At 39.8% G+C, this 16,564-nt stretch overlaps 1 protein-coding gene across 6 annotated transcripts in view; it reads right to left on the bottom strand.

Annotated features, from left to right (window-relative positions):
• The window catches only part of PAPOLA (poly(A) polymerase alpha), a 52,086-nt gene extending 37,116 nt beyond the window's left edge, over window positions 1-14,970 (bottom strand). For 3 of the 6 annotated variants that reach the window (XM_061395259.1, XM_061395261.1, XM_061395263.1), the window contains exons 1-2: window positions 14,704-14,970; window positions 232-405 (exon numbers count right to left, since the gene is read on the bottom strand). In XM_061395259.1, the coding sequence (XP_061251243.1) occupies window positions 232-405; window positions 14,704-14,711 (182 nt within the window). In that variant the 5' untranslated portion in view covers window positions 14,712-14,970. Of the gene's footprint in view, window positions 1-231; window positions 418-14,703 lie in introns of all 6 variants that reach the window. The other 3 variants (XM_061395258.1, XM_061395260.1, XM_061395262.1) reach the window with 1 other exon arrangement.
• Between the last annotated feature and the right edge of the window lie 1,594 nt (window positions 14,971-16,564).

The raw sequence follows: 16,564 nt of genomic DNA, 5'->3' as shown, positions 1-16,564 counted from the left end.
CATTCCTCTTTCTGACAATGCTTTAGTACTATACTAACCAAAATTACTGCAAATCAAAATAAAGGAAACAGACCTTTATATAGATGGAAAGTTTTTTTGAGGTATCATTCTTGTTTGAAACAGATATATACTGGGGCGAAAAATTCTCTCAGTAAAGAATTCCTCAAATTAACCTACTATGTCAATAAAAAATTGTCCCTTAAAAGAAAACATAAACATACACACACTGACCTGCGCTGCAGTTCCTCTTCCTCTTCAAAAACCCCGAAGGGCTTCAGAGTCTCCACCAGCTTCTGTGTGAGCAGGCAGTCAGTCTCCTTGGGGGCTGCTAAGCTGATGGGAGAAGTAATGCCATAGTGCTTCTGTGGCGGCTGTGTTTGCTGTGATCCCTGTGTTGTAACTGGACTGCAAACAGAACTGGATAAAATTACTGCCAAAAAATTTCCACAATTTGAAACAAATCAGCATAACTAGAAAAAATGCATTTCTACAGAGTTGATTCACTCCAAAAACATGTTTTAAAACAAAAAGTAATGCAAAAACTAAATGACCAAGAAGAAAACTTTAGTTCTCCTCCCACTCCAAGGATTTTAACTTTGCTACTATCTAAACATCTAAATAAATTATGAATATCCGATCAAATATATTGCTAGAGAAAATGCAATCAAGGATACAGTGAACTTCTGAGAAATTTCACTTCGTGAAAAGAAGCCAAATCTGTTAAATTGTTATTTCTAAAGAGATGAGATAAATACAAAAAGTTTTACCAACACAAGAGATTCACCAAGTGGAACTTAACATCTGACTAGCAATGAATAAAACTCATAGATAATGAGGCAAATAACAGAAAAGTTACTTGGAGGGGGAGAACTATAGTCACACTAAACTAGATTTACACTTTAACAATGATTAGTCAAATGTTTTTCTGTTTTAAGAGAAATTCTAGATTTTTACAAACCAACAGGGTTTTAACATAACTAGTGAAAAGGTCCAGTATGTTCTAAATGGTTTAGGAAATTAACCTGACTCAATTTTTCTGTGTGAAAGCAATTCTTGTTTTTGTTCCCCTCCCTTTATAAGTCAATGGACAGGGATTCTAAAGTAGCACAATTATTAACTAAAAACTGCCTGGTCAAATAATGTACAAAACCAGGTAAGGAGAAAAAGCTAACATTTGAATCAGGTATTTGCCCTAAATTCTGTTCTTTAAGAAATAACTTATTTTATATACACAGACATCTCTATTTCTTTCCAAGTTCTAAATATATATATATATATATGTACATATATATATTTAAATTTAAGTGCAATAGCCTACTAGAGCAATAAGGTGCAGGAATCCTATGCGGCTAAGTCCCATTATGCATTTATTCACTACTGTCCTGGGTTCTGGTTTATACTAGGTGGGACCCTGTCTTATACTGTCTTCTGATATCAACATAATACCTAAGAATGCCAGGAAACCCACAGTGTTTATTAATTAGTCAATAGGCTGTACAGCATTTACAAGTTATGCATTGTCTCAATTCTAATTCAGATCTTACAGTAACATTTGCTGAATAAATATGAATCAGATTTATCTCTTATAGCAATTAATTTATGTCAGATCACTTCCTCCTAGTAACTTTAATATAAACTCCACTGCTACACAAGACTATGATGTCAATTCAGAGCTGGGGCTCCACGTGAGCACCAAGCACTGTTAAAAGACTAAATATCTCATATTATGATTAAATATAGAAGTTAACCTAAGTGGAAATACATTTATAGTATCTTGGTTAATACATATTTTTGTCAATCAACAAATAGCTATCCTCAGGTTCCATAAAACTGACATAAAAAAGGTAGCCCTCAAAACTGCCCAACCATTTCTTCCCACCATGCTCTAATAGATTCCAGATAAATTACATACTAAGTGTAAAAAAATACACTTACCACATATCTTAGCATAATTAAATTCTCGTGCATTGTTCATTGCTTCATATGAGTTTCTCCAAGTAAACTACAGCCCTTCATGACCACCCCAGGATTATAAATATTTTATAAATGATTTTAATGTAAGTAAAGCCAGAAAAGAAAACAAATATAAAGTTCATTCTAGCCAGATTTGGTTCAAGCAAGTAATGAGAGCTTTCAAGTCAAGTATAAACTGAATTCATATTTTCCTAACTTAAACCTCTACTGATTTTTTTTCTTTTTTTTTTTTTGAGCAAGTAATAGTTCATCTGCACTCTTCTTTTCTCAAGGGGCTAAATTCATTACCAGTTGAATTTGAATATCACCAAAATATGGGTGCCCATTCTCTGTGGCATTAAGCTTTCTTGGCAGACTCATTTTTTTCTTTCTCAATATTCAGGTTCTTCATTGTCACACAAAAAACAATGCTAGGAAAGTCCACTGTCTATTTCAATTATATTGCCAAAAATACTGGATATAGGCTCGGATTTTTAAATTCACACCAAGTAAGCTCAGACTTCTAAATTCACACCAAGTTTGCTTACTTTAATTGGGGGGGAAAATGTTGACGTCTACATTAGTTTCCTTATTAACATTCTGATGGGGAAACAAATCATACCCCAGCTGTAAATGTTTATTCAAAATGTAGTCACATCGTAGAAGATAAACCACATTTATTTGACTCATCTAATGCAACAAAGAACATATATATCACCTATCTCTATATGTGTACGTATTTAATACAAGTTATATATAGAATATGTACTAACTCAAGAACATGCATGAAAGAAATAAAAATAAATCACAACCAAATGAAAGGAAAGAAATAAATACATGTTCTGAAAGGTACAAGACACCTATGCCTCCAATAAAAATAGCTTAAGCTTAGCCTAAGTAGCTAGACTAGGAATTTTAGGATGCCAGATTCTCTGAACGTCTGAAATGTAGAAACATTAGCTATGATTGAATAGAAGAAGTCAAATTTTTCCATTTAATTTTAACATTAGAAATTAAGGAGAGGGACAAAATTTAAGGATCTTTTTTGCTGTCTTGTTTCTAACAAAGATAATATACACATTCTAATATTTGGTAATTTGAAAAGTTCTCCTTTACAGAATTTCTCCTGGAACCATACACCAGACAGCTAGCTATCAATCCCAAGAATGCAAAAGCTCTTCCTGAAATTCTTGAGCACAGGAGCCACCTGTCCATGGTCCATCACTTTTTAGAGACATTTTTACCAATATGCAGTTTTCTTCCCACTTAACTATTTAAAAAAAATAACTTCTACAATTATATAAAACAATAAGGAAAAAAACTAGATACAGAGCCAGGGTATTTGTGATCCATTAAAATGTCTTTCTGGTTTTCCATTTAAATATCAAGAATCCTTGTGCTTTTCCTGAATAACTGGTTCACTTTCATCTCATGAACATATTTGTGTCTACCTTTAGGCTACTGCGGAGACAGCAATGGCACCCCACTCCAGTACTTTTGCCTGGAAAATCCCATGGATGGTGGAGCCTGGTAGGCTGCAGTCCATGGGGTCGCTAAGAGTCGGACACGACTGAGCAACTTCGCTTTCACTTTTCACTTCATGCATTGGAGAAGGAAAGGGCAACCCACTCCAGTGTTCTTGCCTGGAGAATCCCAGTGACGGGGGAGCCTGGTGGCTGCCGTCTATGGGGTCACACAGAGTCAGACATGACTGAAGCGACTTAGCATTAGGCTACTGCCTGAATTCTTACAGCAAAACTGATGGTCATCCTGCAAGTTCTCTGCAAAAATCAAAAAATCACTGTACTTCTTTAAGAACTATTTTAGTACCCTAATTTCTAGTTTTATACCTCTGCCCTGATCCATCCTCTTCATCCACCTTTAATGTAAACATCTTGCCAGCTTGCAAAATATGACTAAAGCCTTTTTAAATCTTAATCCTTTCTGGATCAGAGCAAGACAGAAATTGTGCCCTACCCTTCAAAATTACAAAGGGCTCTCCCAGTGGCTCAGTGGTAAAGAATCTGCCTGCCAATGAAGAAGATGAGAGTTTGATCCCTGGATCAGGAAGATCCACTGGAGGAGAAAATGGCAACCCACTCCAGTATTCTTGCTTAGAAAGTCCCAAGGACAGAGGAGCCAAGGTGGGCTAGTCCACCGGGTCACAAGGAGTTGGATAGGACTGAGTGAGTAAGCTCACATGCACAAAATTACAAAGGGCAGCCCAACACTCCTTCCCCCATTCTACTGTTTTGGGGGTCAGGAGGGAGGAAGAGAGCATAATACTAAATATTTTCAGAGTTCTCTCTTATAACATACGGGCATTTTCTTTATAATATTTAAAATAATTTACATCAAGGCAAAGCTTGCAAATGACACATGCCCACCTTTATTTTTTTCTTGTTTTTAAACTTCAACAACATTTTATATAACAACTCCATTCCAATACATGTTCTGACTCTTGGCATCTTGGTCCCACTTCTTCTATTCCCTGACTATGCCAGTCTGCCATACACACTGCCTACCAAACATTACCCTCCTAAATCAGGGCTTCCTTAAAAACCACATGACTTCTGGTGTAAAGGCATTCAAAACTGGGTCCACAAAATCTGCTCTCAACCCAAAAGCAATCTGATAAAGAGAAAGCAGGCCTGATTTCCCTTCTACTAGTTACGCTGCTCTGATTTCACCTCTGCCATTAGTTGTGTCACTTTTATTAAGTTGTACCTCTGTGGAGTCATTAAAGCTCTTCTCTGCTTTGGATGGCAAACTAAAAACTTAAATACTGTAACACATTTATGTCACAGAGGACCAGTTTCCAAACACAAAGATCCTTCCCTTCCCCATGCTAGGCTGTCTAGGATCTAAATCTAATTAGGGAACTTAGAAATGACAACATTTTTGTGAAACTGGAGTATGAATGTAGGCTGCTTGTTTTGGCTAGAAACTTGTTTCAAAAGTTTAGGCATCCAGTTTAAACAATACTTGCACTCTGAAATATTAAGAACCACTCTTATGGCACTTATACTGCCATAACTATAAAGCTGACTCAAATGCTACAAGTTCCTATGATTTGTAAACTAGTTAAGTGATTTCCCTGGTGGCTCAAACAGCCTATCATGCCAGAGACCGGGGTTCGATCCCTGGGTTTGGAAGATCCTCTGGAGAAGGAAATGGCAACCCACTCCAGTACTCTTGCCTGGAAAATCTCATGGACGGAGGAGTGTGAAGGGCTACAGTCCATGAGGCCGCAGAGTCAGACACAACTGAGTGACTTCACTTAAGTAGCCATACTTTCAAACAGTCAAAGTATGATCAGTCATGGATATAGTATATTGATGACCACTTCAAGTAAGTGAGGAAAGTAAGGAACACTCCAATGAAAAACTACATTAGTACTTGTTTTCACTACCTGAATGAAATCCAAGGAGGATTTTCACTTTTACAAAAAAAGGCGAAAGGCAAAAACACTGTTTGTTTTGCAAGCTGTTTCAGAGACAGCCTGCACCCTGAGTGGCAAGAGTGGCACTACTACCAACCTCCTTTCCCAGGAAATATGTATGTTCACCATCAAACTGCTATAACTTTGAACTGTGTCTGTGAGCCGCTATGCTTTATCTCAATTTATTCTGCGCATCTGTTAGCAAGATGCACGTAAGGTAGCTGCTTTTTCATTTTATGCCATTTTGGCTTACAAAAGGTTTCATAGGACCCCTCTACTTTCGGATAGCAAGGGAAACCTGTATCCTTAATATGTTCTTATATCAACTTTTTAAAAAGTTTCATTGCAAATCAAGGAAGCACATTAAGACAATCATTTTTTTTCCCTGTCAGATTGGAGAAAAAGAGGGCTGATGTCTATCTGGTAAAAATGAAAGACTTATAACCATCTAATTAATGTTAGCAATGGTATAAGAAAATGAGCACTCTTACCCATCACAAAGGAGGTGAACTTGGCATATAATTTTTAAAAGCAATCTGGAGTCATCAAAATTTTTTTTAAAGCTACGTCTAGCAATTTCACCTCTAACAATCTATCTTACACAAATTCACTAGGACACAAGGACTTAAACTGAAGGCCCTGAAATTGGAAGACATATGCTCTTTAATTTACAATACATTTTTAATACATAAAATGTGTACAGTAAAGCACAAATTTCTACTGTTCATGGGGTAGGAATACAATGGATTAGAAACAGGCCAAATATGGGCCCAAAATCCTGTAGAGCAACAATGATCTTGAAATGGGCAGTGCCTATTCCAGCATTATCCTTTATAAAGGGACCATGCTTGGTATTTGTAAATAAATATCTCTCTTGACCCCACAGATTCTGGAATTTGACCTTTCTCATAGGAACAGTACAAAAGATACCCAAGGTTGTTTGCTGGAACACTGTTCACAGTGCATTACAAACTGGAAACCACCTAAATATCCATTAATATGATACAGAACTGACGAATTATGGTGCATTCTTACAACTTAAATCTACACTATATAAAAAGAATGACGTAGTAGCATGGAAAGATGCTCACCATGTCAGGTGTTGCAGGATATAAGTATGATAATAGTATTTATTGAAACCTCAGGATATTCCAGATAGTGTGGCAAGCACTTTACATTATTCCCAACTGTTCGAATGACTCTACTATTACCTGTCTCCATTTTACAGATGAAGAAACTCAAGACAGGAAAGTTGCTCTCTTGAGTTTCTTCATCTTGAAAGTTGAAAGTGAAGTTGCTCAGTCGTGTCTGACTCTTTGAGACCCCGTGGACTGTAGCCTACCAGGCTTCTCCGTCCATGGGATTCTCCAGTCAAGAATACTGGAGTGGTTACCATTTCCTTCTCCAGGGGATCTTCCCGACCCAGGGATCGAACCCGGGTCTCCCGCATTGGAGGCAGACGCTTTAACCTCTGAGCCACCAAGGAAGCCCAGACAGGAAAGGCTGACCTAAATTCACTGGGTCAGGATATGACCTCAGGCATCTGACTATAATAGTTAAGCCTCCAGACATCTTTCACAACATACAGTCTTGTATCTTCAAAAGTCATTTGTGTATTATTACATCCATCTTGTTGTTCAGTTGCTCAGTTGTGTCTGACTCTGCAACCCCATGGACTGTGGCCTGCTAGACAAGAATACTGGAGCGGGTTGCCATGCCCTTCTCTAGGGGATCTTCCCCACCCAGAGATCTAACCTGGGTCTCCTGCATTGCAGGCAGATCTTTACCATCTGAACCACCTATGTTTATTATGTCTATATGTGCATAGAAATGTAACAAGCAGAATTGACTTGTGGAATAATTTCATCTTGTAACATTTTGTTTTGATTTGTTAAAGCATTTTTTTTTAATTGATGAAATCATACAGAAGTTGAAAATCTGATTCTTACTACTCACCATTAAGTTTATGATGTTAAAGAGGCTAAACCCCCCTCCCCCTAAATCATTCACCAACAGCAAGAGACACCAAATAACTGCTCAATTTAAATCAATAATTAGCATTTTGATTCCTGGCTCTGTTGTTTATCCTAATCAAACGGTTATTTTAATAAAGAACTGAAATAAAAACTTTAAGATGGCCTCTTCAGTGTAATGCTCTGTGATTAGAAAATTAAATACAAATCATGATTTACAGCTTTAGAGCACTGGTAAAGCATTCAAGGTTATCTATCAAACTTCATTAATCCAATTTTCCTAAAAGCACTTTTTCCTCATTTATTTTTTCCAAAAAACTATATTACTAGGCTGAAATTTACTGAATTAGGATCCCAAATATGTATGAGAGACAATACTAAAACCAGGAATACAAAGATAGTCTCTATCCTCAGTGACAATCTCAAATTTGGTCAGGGATTCAGATCTTTAAACAACAGATGGGTGCAAAGTAAAAGCTTACAATAAATAGTACAGAAAGAATCAAGGCTATGCCAAAGGAAAAGGATAAGGAGGTGTGCACTCTCAACAACTGGAGAACTGGAAAAAAGCAGTCTCAGCAGATAACACACTAACCGAAAGGACAACAAATCACCAGGTGTTTTCGGAAATGGTTAATATTTAACGGCTTTCATCTCAATTTAAACAAAGCTCAAGCTACTGATGGATCCCTGCCTCCTCATATGGGACATTTGGAACTGGAGACCCATCATATTAACAGGGCCAACTGCCTCAAAATGTAGATACCAGTCAACAGAAAACACTCAATTCTTGTTAGTTTTAGTCAGTAAAGTTAAAACTGAAAGCTTAACTTACCTTCCTTGAAAGTAATCAGATAAATCACAATAACATGATATATATATCTTTATATATAATCTTTAGGTGTAAATCATATAATTTGCTGTTTAAAGGCCTTAACGTAAACATAATGTGTCCACTCGAGCAGGATAAAAGGACACTGAACAAAGTAAGAATATGCGATCTCTGTAAAATATCTGAATGTGCACTAAATATTAATTCTTAGCAGAAATAATACAATCTACTCTTTCACAAAAAGTTTAAAATATATTTAAATTTTACTAGTAGCTTAACAGTCAAGCTTACAGTATTTGCTAACACATTATTCTAAATGGCTGTTATCACCTTCAGCCTGTGTAAGAAGTACTAAATATAGTTAGAACCTAACTACAATCTTAAAATATATAGTCCAGGTGGCTCATCCAGCCAATATTTAGTAAGCATCAGAGCACCTACAGATGAAGCAATAGTTCACCCTCAGGGGGAACAAATTATGATGAATTCCAAGGTCAAACTTTGGAAATAAACGGTTGATTATACAGAGAAAAGCACTCATTACTGAATTGTAACAAAGGCCAGGTATTTCCCCCTCTTTCCTAAGGGCACTTCTAACTGTCCCTTTGCTGTCTAAAAGGGGCTAGAAGTAAAAACAACAAAAATGGCCAAATCACAGCATTCCTCCATCAGTATTTGTCAAGCATAATTTGAAAATGAGGGAAATGTAACTAGAGAATCTAAAAAAATTTTAAAGTGTATCAGAAAAAAATATTCAACAATGTATTATATCATAGTATTACATAGTAACTCCAGGATACCCAATTTAGATGCTAATAACCAAAATGACAGGAACACTATTCTTAAATAAAACCTTAAAAACTACAAAGACTGTAAAATACAAGAATCTGGTTTCTGAAATATAGAGGGAATAGAAATTTGAGAGACAATTCTGTAACAGAAGAGGAATAAAGATTATTTTAAACTTCTACATTTTCTTCTTCCCCAAATCCTTAAGTTTTCAAATCAAAATGCTATAAAATTCTGCAGACCTGCAATCCAAAGACTGAACAAGTATTTTTCGAGAACCCGATCTTGAAACTTAAGTATACTTAAGACACATCAACAGATGCCAATTGAGTTGAGGAAACACCAAAAACGTACACAGATGCTACAGTTCTAGGATGAGGATGAAACATGGAACCCAGAGTCGAATTTGGTTCCAATCTACAACTTAGGGGGCTTCCCCTGTGGCTCAGCTGGTTAAGAATCCGCCTGCAATGCGGGAGACCTAGGTTCGATCCCTGGATTGGGAAGATCCCCTGGAGAAGGGAACAGCTACCCACTCCAATATTCTGGCCTGGAGAATTCAATGGACAACAGGGTCACAATCAGACATGACTGAGCAACTGCCACATTCATTCATTCATTCAAGAACTAATATCTCCTGCAATGGGGCTGTTTCATGAGTCAGAAACTGAGACTGTACAGTCATTTAAAAGCTGAAGTATCAGGATGATGAACATACCAAATAAAAGACAAGTCTCTTCCACCAACCAAAAGTGAAAAATAGCTGGGACTCCAACTGGCCTCATTTTGCCTAAAGTTAGCTTTTATAAACTTGCCTACATGCAACTGAAGGTGAAATTTAATTGTAATGTTAACTTGAAGTAGTTCAGCTGCCAAGAAATGGAATATTCTGATAAAACATTTTAAAAGATGTTTTCAAGCTAGAAGGCTTAAGGGGTGGTGGTGGAGGGCAGTCAGAGAGTAGGAAGTGAATAGGCTTATAAATTTACCCAGATCCAATACTTTCCCTCCCAATTTCTCCATCAAAATAGCATGAATTGAAAACATGTTTACAGTAAAATACCACATGGGCTTTCCCATGGCTCAGTGGTAAAGAATCCACCTGCAATGCGGGAGACGCAAGCTTGATTCCTGGTGCGAGATCCTCTGGAGAAGGGAATGGCTACCCACTCCATTATTCTTGCCTCGGAAATCCCATGGACAGATGAGCCTGACAGGCTGCAGTCCATGGGGTCATAAAGAGTCGACACAACCGAGTGACTAAACAACAATTACATTTCAAAACCATAACCAGCATTATTAAGCAGTAACCAGCTCATTACAAAACCTCTAAATCTTAAAATCTGGTAATCAAAAACTCTCAGACGTCACCCTTCTTAAAGATTACCTAATACACTGTTTTTCATTGACAACAAAAAACGTCTCTATATCAGGTGTGTCCATTCCTCCAGACAGTTCAAAACCCACCAGAGATGCCGCGCTGACACCACCACTGCCAACAGCAGCCTGGGACAGCTGTCAGCTGTTACTATACATCCGCAGTTCTCAAACTTTTGGGTCTTAGGACTCTCTTACAACTCATGAAGACTCAAATAAGCTCAAGTTTACGTGGATTACGTCTGTAACTGTTTAGTGCATTAGAGATTGCAACGGAAATTTTAAATGCCAATTCATTTAAGTGACAAGAGATCTATCATATGCCAACGTAAATGATTTTTTAAAAAATAACTGTTTCCTAAAACCAAAGATTTAGTGAGTATAACACTATTCTACATTTTTGTAAATCTCTTTAATTCTGGTTTAATCAAAAACAGCTGGATTCTCATATCTGCTTCTCCATGCAATCCTTTTTGATAAATTGTTTTCGTAGATGCACAAGAAGAAAATGGATTTACACCACTGTAAGTGGAAAGAAAGAGTATTTTAAGTCTTTTCAAATAACTGTGGATATTCTTCTTTAATACTACACCAAAATGCCCCAAGTGGTAATTTCTTAAAGCCTAGTTACAATATGAAAGCAGAAACCACAGCAAAAAAAACCCCTTTGTATTCGAGTATTAACATCCATTGGTCCATCCTGCACTTACACCTGCCTTCCAAATGTTGACACATTTTAAAAACCACAGTATTTTTAAAGTGTTCATTAATATCACCATCAAATCAGAAATATTTTTAATTATTGGAGGCTGACAAGTTCACAATGGCAGAAACAAGCATTACAAAATTCTAAGTTTTGCTTGAAAGCTCAAATTTTATCACTGACTACATTGTCAGTTTTCCCTAAAGACAGACTCCATTTTTCAAGCAAATGCTAAGCTGTCAAGTACGAACATCATGGTTCATCACTTGTTCTTTGAGGTATAAACAGAACTCCATACGAAAAGCACTAGCTTAGCTCACAAATCAACCAGGTGAGCTCTTCACAAAACCACCATCCTTCTTTCTAGCAGTTTAATGTGTACTTTCCATTTTATCACAACATATTTAAAAGACAAATTCAAGGGCCAAGAGTCGTAGTAAAATTAAAATTTTTACTGCTTCATCAAGGACTTTTTTTTTTCTTCAAACTGTGTGTCTGTATGCATGTGTGCAGTGAAATAACATAACGACAACTAGAAGGATACGGCACCTCTGCCTCAATTCTTCCTAAAGCACAATCATCATTACAGCACTGGTGCAAATATCAACAGACTAAAAAAGACATAACACCTCAACCCTGTGAACAGTTTGGATTTTATGTACTCTCTAAGGATCAAAGACCCCCAACGTCCAGACTTCCATAGGTCACACTCTGAAAACCACTGCTACACAATATTACTATCCACCAAATGGTCCCAGTTCTAGCTCTTATCGCTACAGGAAACTACTCCAATTCCCCTCTTTTTGGTGACAACTCCAAGTATCTGGAAGAAAAGCTATTGTCTCCCGCAAACTCTTGCTAAATATCTCTTCCAATAAAATCCTAAAAATGTGGCATGAATATTAAATCATTGATAATGTTTATTCTCCTTGAAGTCTTTTTCATTACCAGTGATAGCCAGAAGTGAGCTGAAAAATAAATAAAGATCTGACCAGCACAGAATAAGGCAGAAATTGGAATATAGTTCCCATACGGTATTATACTTTATATTAATGCAGTGGCTCTCAACAAGATTTTGGTCCCCAGGGTACACCTGGCAACATTTGGACACATTTGTGGTTGTCATTACCAGAATATGGGGAGTGGGAATCCTGAAATCTAGAGGTCAGGGATGTTGTTAGACACCCTACAATACACATGACAGAATTATCAGCCTAAAATATCAATAGTACCAAGATGAGAAATACTGTGTTAATGGATCTAAAGACTATCAAAAATCTTGGAAACTTCACCACCATGGCTCTTAAACCATGTCAGCTTTTCAAAATTATATGTGCAATTAGGTATGCTTTGGGACAATATATGGGAGACTTGTTCACAATGTTTTCTAATGATTTTCTAATGACCTAACTTCAATAATCTGTTTTGATTTTATCCATTCTGACAACTTATCTATGGTCTATACCGTAACCCCATCCCCCATACAATTTTAACAGCCATACTGAACATGTAACTGGAAGTCAAACACAATACAGTTTGAAAATCACAATTCAAAACATGAAATAAAATTAGTGACACCAAAACATGAAAAACAAAGCAAATTAATGGGGGGTAGGGAGCCTATTTAACTTGGCTGTCTTTGGCCTTTCCAGTTTATTTCAAAAGGGCTATAGTACACTTAGGGTTAAAAATAAAAGAGGGATAGCTAATGAATATCTGTCCACATTTCAAGAAACACACTAGAAAGGCAATATCCATGTGTGGGAATCTGCTGCCTTCACTGTGTCTCCCATTTTAAACATTTGAACTAACTTCCCAAAAATCTGAAGCACTTAGGTCTTTAAAAGAAATGTATACTTCCCTTCCCCAATGTTGGGAAAAAGTAGGTATAAAAGAAATGTCAATTTCTAAAATAATTTCATTAAACCACTTTAAGAACACATTTCGTATTACTGGTCAATGTTTAATACTGACATGATGGATTATCAGAAAGAGAAGTCCTTTTTCAAAAACAGCAGTAAAATGTGAGCTAACACAGAGTCACATGGCATTATTGCAAACATTAAGGTTGACTTTAATAGCTGAATTGAAAAATGCCACAAAAATCCTGCTAAGACTCGGTTCTCCTAGTGACCCTATTTATCGTTCCATAAAAGGAAGAAATCAATTAACAGGGACCTTGCAGATTACAAGACTCTAGGTCTATATATTTAATTAAAACTAACAAATATTCTCATTACAGAAATAATATGCGATGGGCCTCTTAACAAAATGACTGGAATGGGTGAGAAGGAGCGTGAAATTCTTTTCTAAAATATCGTGTAAAGTACGACAGGTGTGTTTAATGCCTGTTTCAAAGTTAGAGCCTCACCTGTAAAGAGAGACACACACGTATACGTACATAAATAAAACTGTAAAACTATAATCACATATATTTGCAGAAAAGTTGATTTTACTAAAAACAAAACCTGAGGCGCTACAGTAGGTGTCAGAAACCCTAAAATTTCTCTTCTGCCTTGAAGCAAAATTTCAAGGGTCGATTACATGCCTGGGGGCTACAACGAAGAGAACGCCTCAGCCCTTCGTTTCTTACCCTTGAATCTTCAAAAATGGAAGAAATGCAGTCTCACTATTTAGGCCTCTGCACTGCTGTGTATATACGCAGGGAAAAAAGGCTGTAATCTTTCTATCAACAATGAGTTCTCAAATTACATCCCAGTCTTTCAAAGAGAAAAAGAAAACTTAAAAAACAAAAACCCAAAACTCTACAAGGGAAAGAAAGTAAAGGATGCAGGCCTAGTAGGATTAAAAGCCGAAGACGAACTACATAAGAAAAAGTCTACCATCAGAAAAACAAAAAGTTATATCACTGCAGATGGAGAGAAACGGAAGCAGGAAGAACTCCGGCGACCCTATCAAAACAAAACCGGGAGAGCAATACGTAACGCAACGCCTTTCGATGGGGGCGCCCGGGAAAATACCCCTTTTCCGGGGACTGGAAGACTGGAGGGTATTGGGCCGGGTGGAGGGGAGAGAGGTTCCAAACAGCAGGGCTCGACGCTCAAAACTGGGTTGGTTGGTTTGTTTTTTAACTCGTGTTCATGCAAGCTGGGACGTGGAAGTGGGTTAACACTGGCGCACGACGTGGGCCAACTTGGAAACGGTGAGGAGACGTAGGCCGGGAAGAGAAGCAGCGGAATGAGCCCGCCAGGCGCCGGGGTGGGGGCGGGGGGGCCAAGCCCGAACCCCGAGTGCAGACCCCGCAAGGAGCAGGGCCTTCCGCCCGGGCCGCTGGCCACCGGGTTTTTTTTTCTTTTTTTCCCTCTCGCCTCCTTTCTATTATCGGACCAAGCGCGAGCAGTCGAGTTAAAGAGGTTCCTCCGGCCCTTTCCGGAAGGGGAAGGCCCCCGGCCCGACAGCCGCCAAAGCCAGGAAAGGAGGTGGGGGTGGGAAGCGGGAACGGAGCACAAGGGGGAAGTGAGGCGGCGGGCGGGAGAGAGGAAACAGGAAGAGCCCCAGTCCTGCCGGCCTCCCCCGCGGGGCGAGGACCCGGCTCCCGCGACCGCGACCCCTCCCCCGACGCCCCCCAAGGCCCAGTCGGCAAGCGAGAGAAAACAGAATACAAATCACTTACAACGGCATCGTCTCCTGCGCCGGCACCGCCCAGTCACTTCCCCCCCGCAACCGCCGCCACTGCCGCCCTGGGCATGATCCACTGAGGCGGGAGGGAGGGGGGCGGGGGCCTGCCTTAGCCCTGGGTCCTACCCCACTCCCGCACCCGCTCCCGCCGCTTTAAGCGCTTCTCCTCCTTCCCCTTCGTCCTAACATGGCGCCCGAGCGCTACCACAGCAACGTTCTAGAACCGGTGACGTCACCACGCACGCCGGGCGCGCGCATGCGCGCAGCAGCCGCTCGACGCCGCGAAGCCTCACGGGAAGGGTAGTTTAATAGTCCGCTGGCGCCCCAGCGACTTCCGGCTGGCGCCCTAGAAACTTCCGCCCGGATCCCTTTCCGCGATTGCAGTCCGGGTGCGGGACAGGGTGAGAAAAGCGAGGAGTTTTTTCTCTGAGCGACGGAGGGGAGCGGGTGTCCCCTCTTGCCGGGCCGGTCTCGTCGCCTATGCGGCCCGGACTGCGCGCGCCAGGGCCCGGAGAGGGGCGTCGCTTCTGGTGCATTGTGAGGTCGCCCAGGTCTCGCCGCCCGAGGTCGCGCTGCTACTCGGACCGGTCGGTGGAGGCGCTTGGAGGGGCCCGAGGCGCCCGCGCGGGCCCATCACCTGCCCCGGGTGCCAGTCGAGCGCGGGGCTCTGCACGGTGTCACTGAATTGTAACAAGTCACTCAGCCTGTCCTTACTTTTCTGAAGAGTGAGTGTCTGCCTGCTTCCCAGGGGACTGGCGCCTGTTGAATGCGGTAATGGACGAGGGGTGCTTGGCATAGCCAGCAACAGAGAGGGGCGCAGGGTCACCGCTAGGACTCTCCTGCCCTGATAGACTCAGTTTAACTCTGCGTGGGGCCTTGGAGTTGTTCTGCCCACTCATGTGTACGCAGGCGCTCGAGAAATAACTGTTGAGTGAATAGAAGTTTGAAGGCTAGGACTCAGATGACCGCGGCTTCGGGAACACGAGCTCATTTTTTTTTTTTTTTTTTTTTGACAGCTGGGCCCTGGAACTCACTAATAAAGCTGTCACTCAGTAGAAACGTAGGTGGCCGTAATCCTTGGAATGATAGCAAAGGCCTTTTCGCCTCCAGTTTCCCCAAGGCTATGTTTTTTTCAACCCATCTGTCCCTAAGCGGTCACTACTAATCTCCAGCCAAAGTTTCAGAAAGAATGCCCCAGACTGACTGGACTCTGATTCTCCTTCCTTCGAATTTAGAACGCATTCCAGAGGGTCACACAGAGCTTAATGGAGGGCAGGGGAGCAGTCAAATAGGGGAAATTAAAGTTCTAAAGAGCAGTCAAATAGGTAAAATTAAAGTTCTGAATTCTTTAAACATGTTAATATGCCCTTGTAAATTCTCAGGAAGTCTAACCAAAGATTTCCCTTTTTTTCACCAAACGTTGAGTGGGATTGGAAAACCACAAGGGTCTAAAACCCACATTGTCCAATAGGGTAGCTGTTTGTCACAGGTGGCTTGCAAACATGTGAAATGAGGCTAGTCCGTTTAAGATATGGTGTAAGTACAAATCACATGTGATGTCAAGAGATACTAGTATGAACAGAAGAATGTGAAATACCTCACAGTTTTTTATATCTTGATTTAAATAGAATGCATTAAAAATATGAAAATTCCAACTGTTTATTTTTCATTTTTAAAATGTGACTACTAGGAACTTTGCTGGTGGTCCAGTGGGTAAGACTTTGTTCACAGTGCAAGAGGGCCTGGATTCCATCCCTGGCCAGGGAACTAGACCCCACATGCCTCAACTAAAGAGTGCATGAAACAAGTGACAGCTAAAGATCCTGCATGTACAACTAAGCTCCAGTGCAGCCAAA

This window comes from Bos javanicus, chromosome 21, assembly GCF_032452875.1.
Source record: "Bos javanicus breed banteng chromosome 21, ARS-OSU_banteng_1.0, whole genome shotgun sequence".
In the NCBI taxonomy this organism is placed as follows: Eukaryota; Metazoa; Chordata; class Mammalia; order Artiodactyla; family Bovidae; genus Bos; species Bos javanicus.
This window is presented reverse-complemented; position numbering and strand designations above follow the sequence as displayed.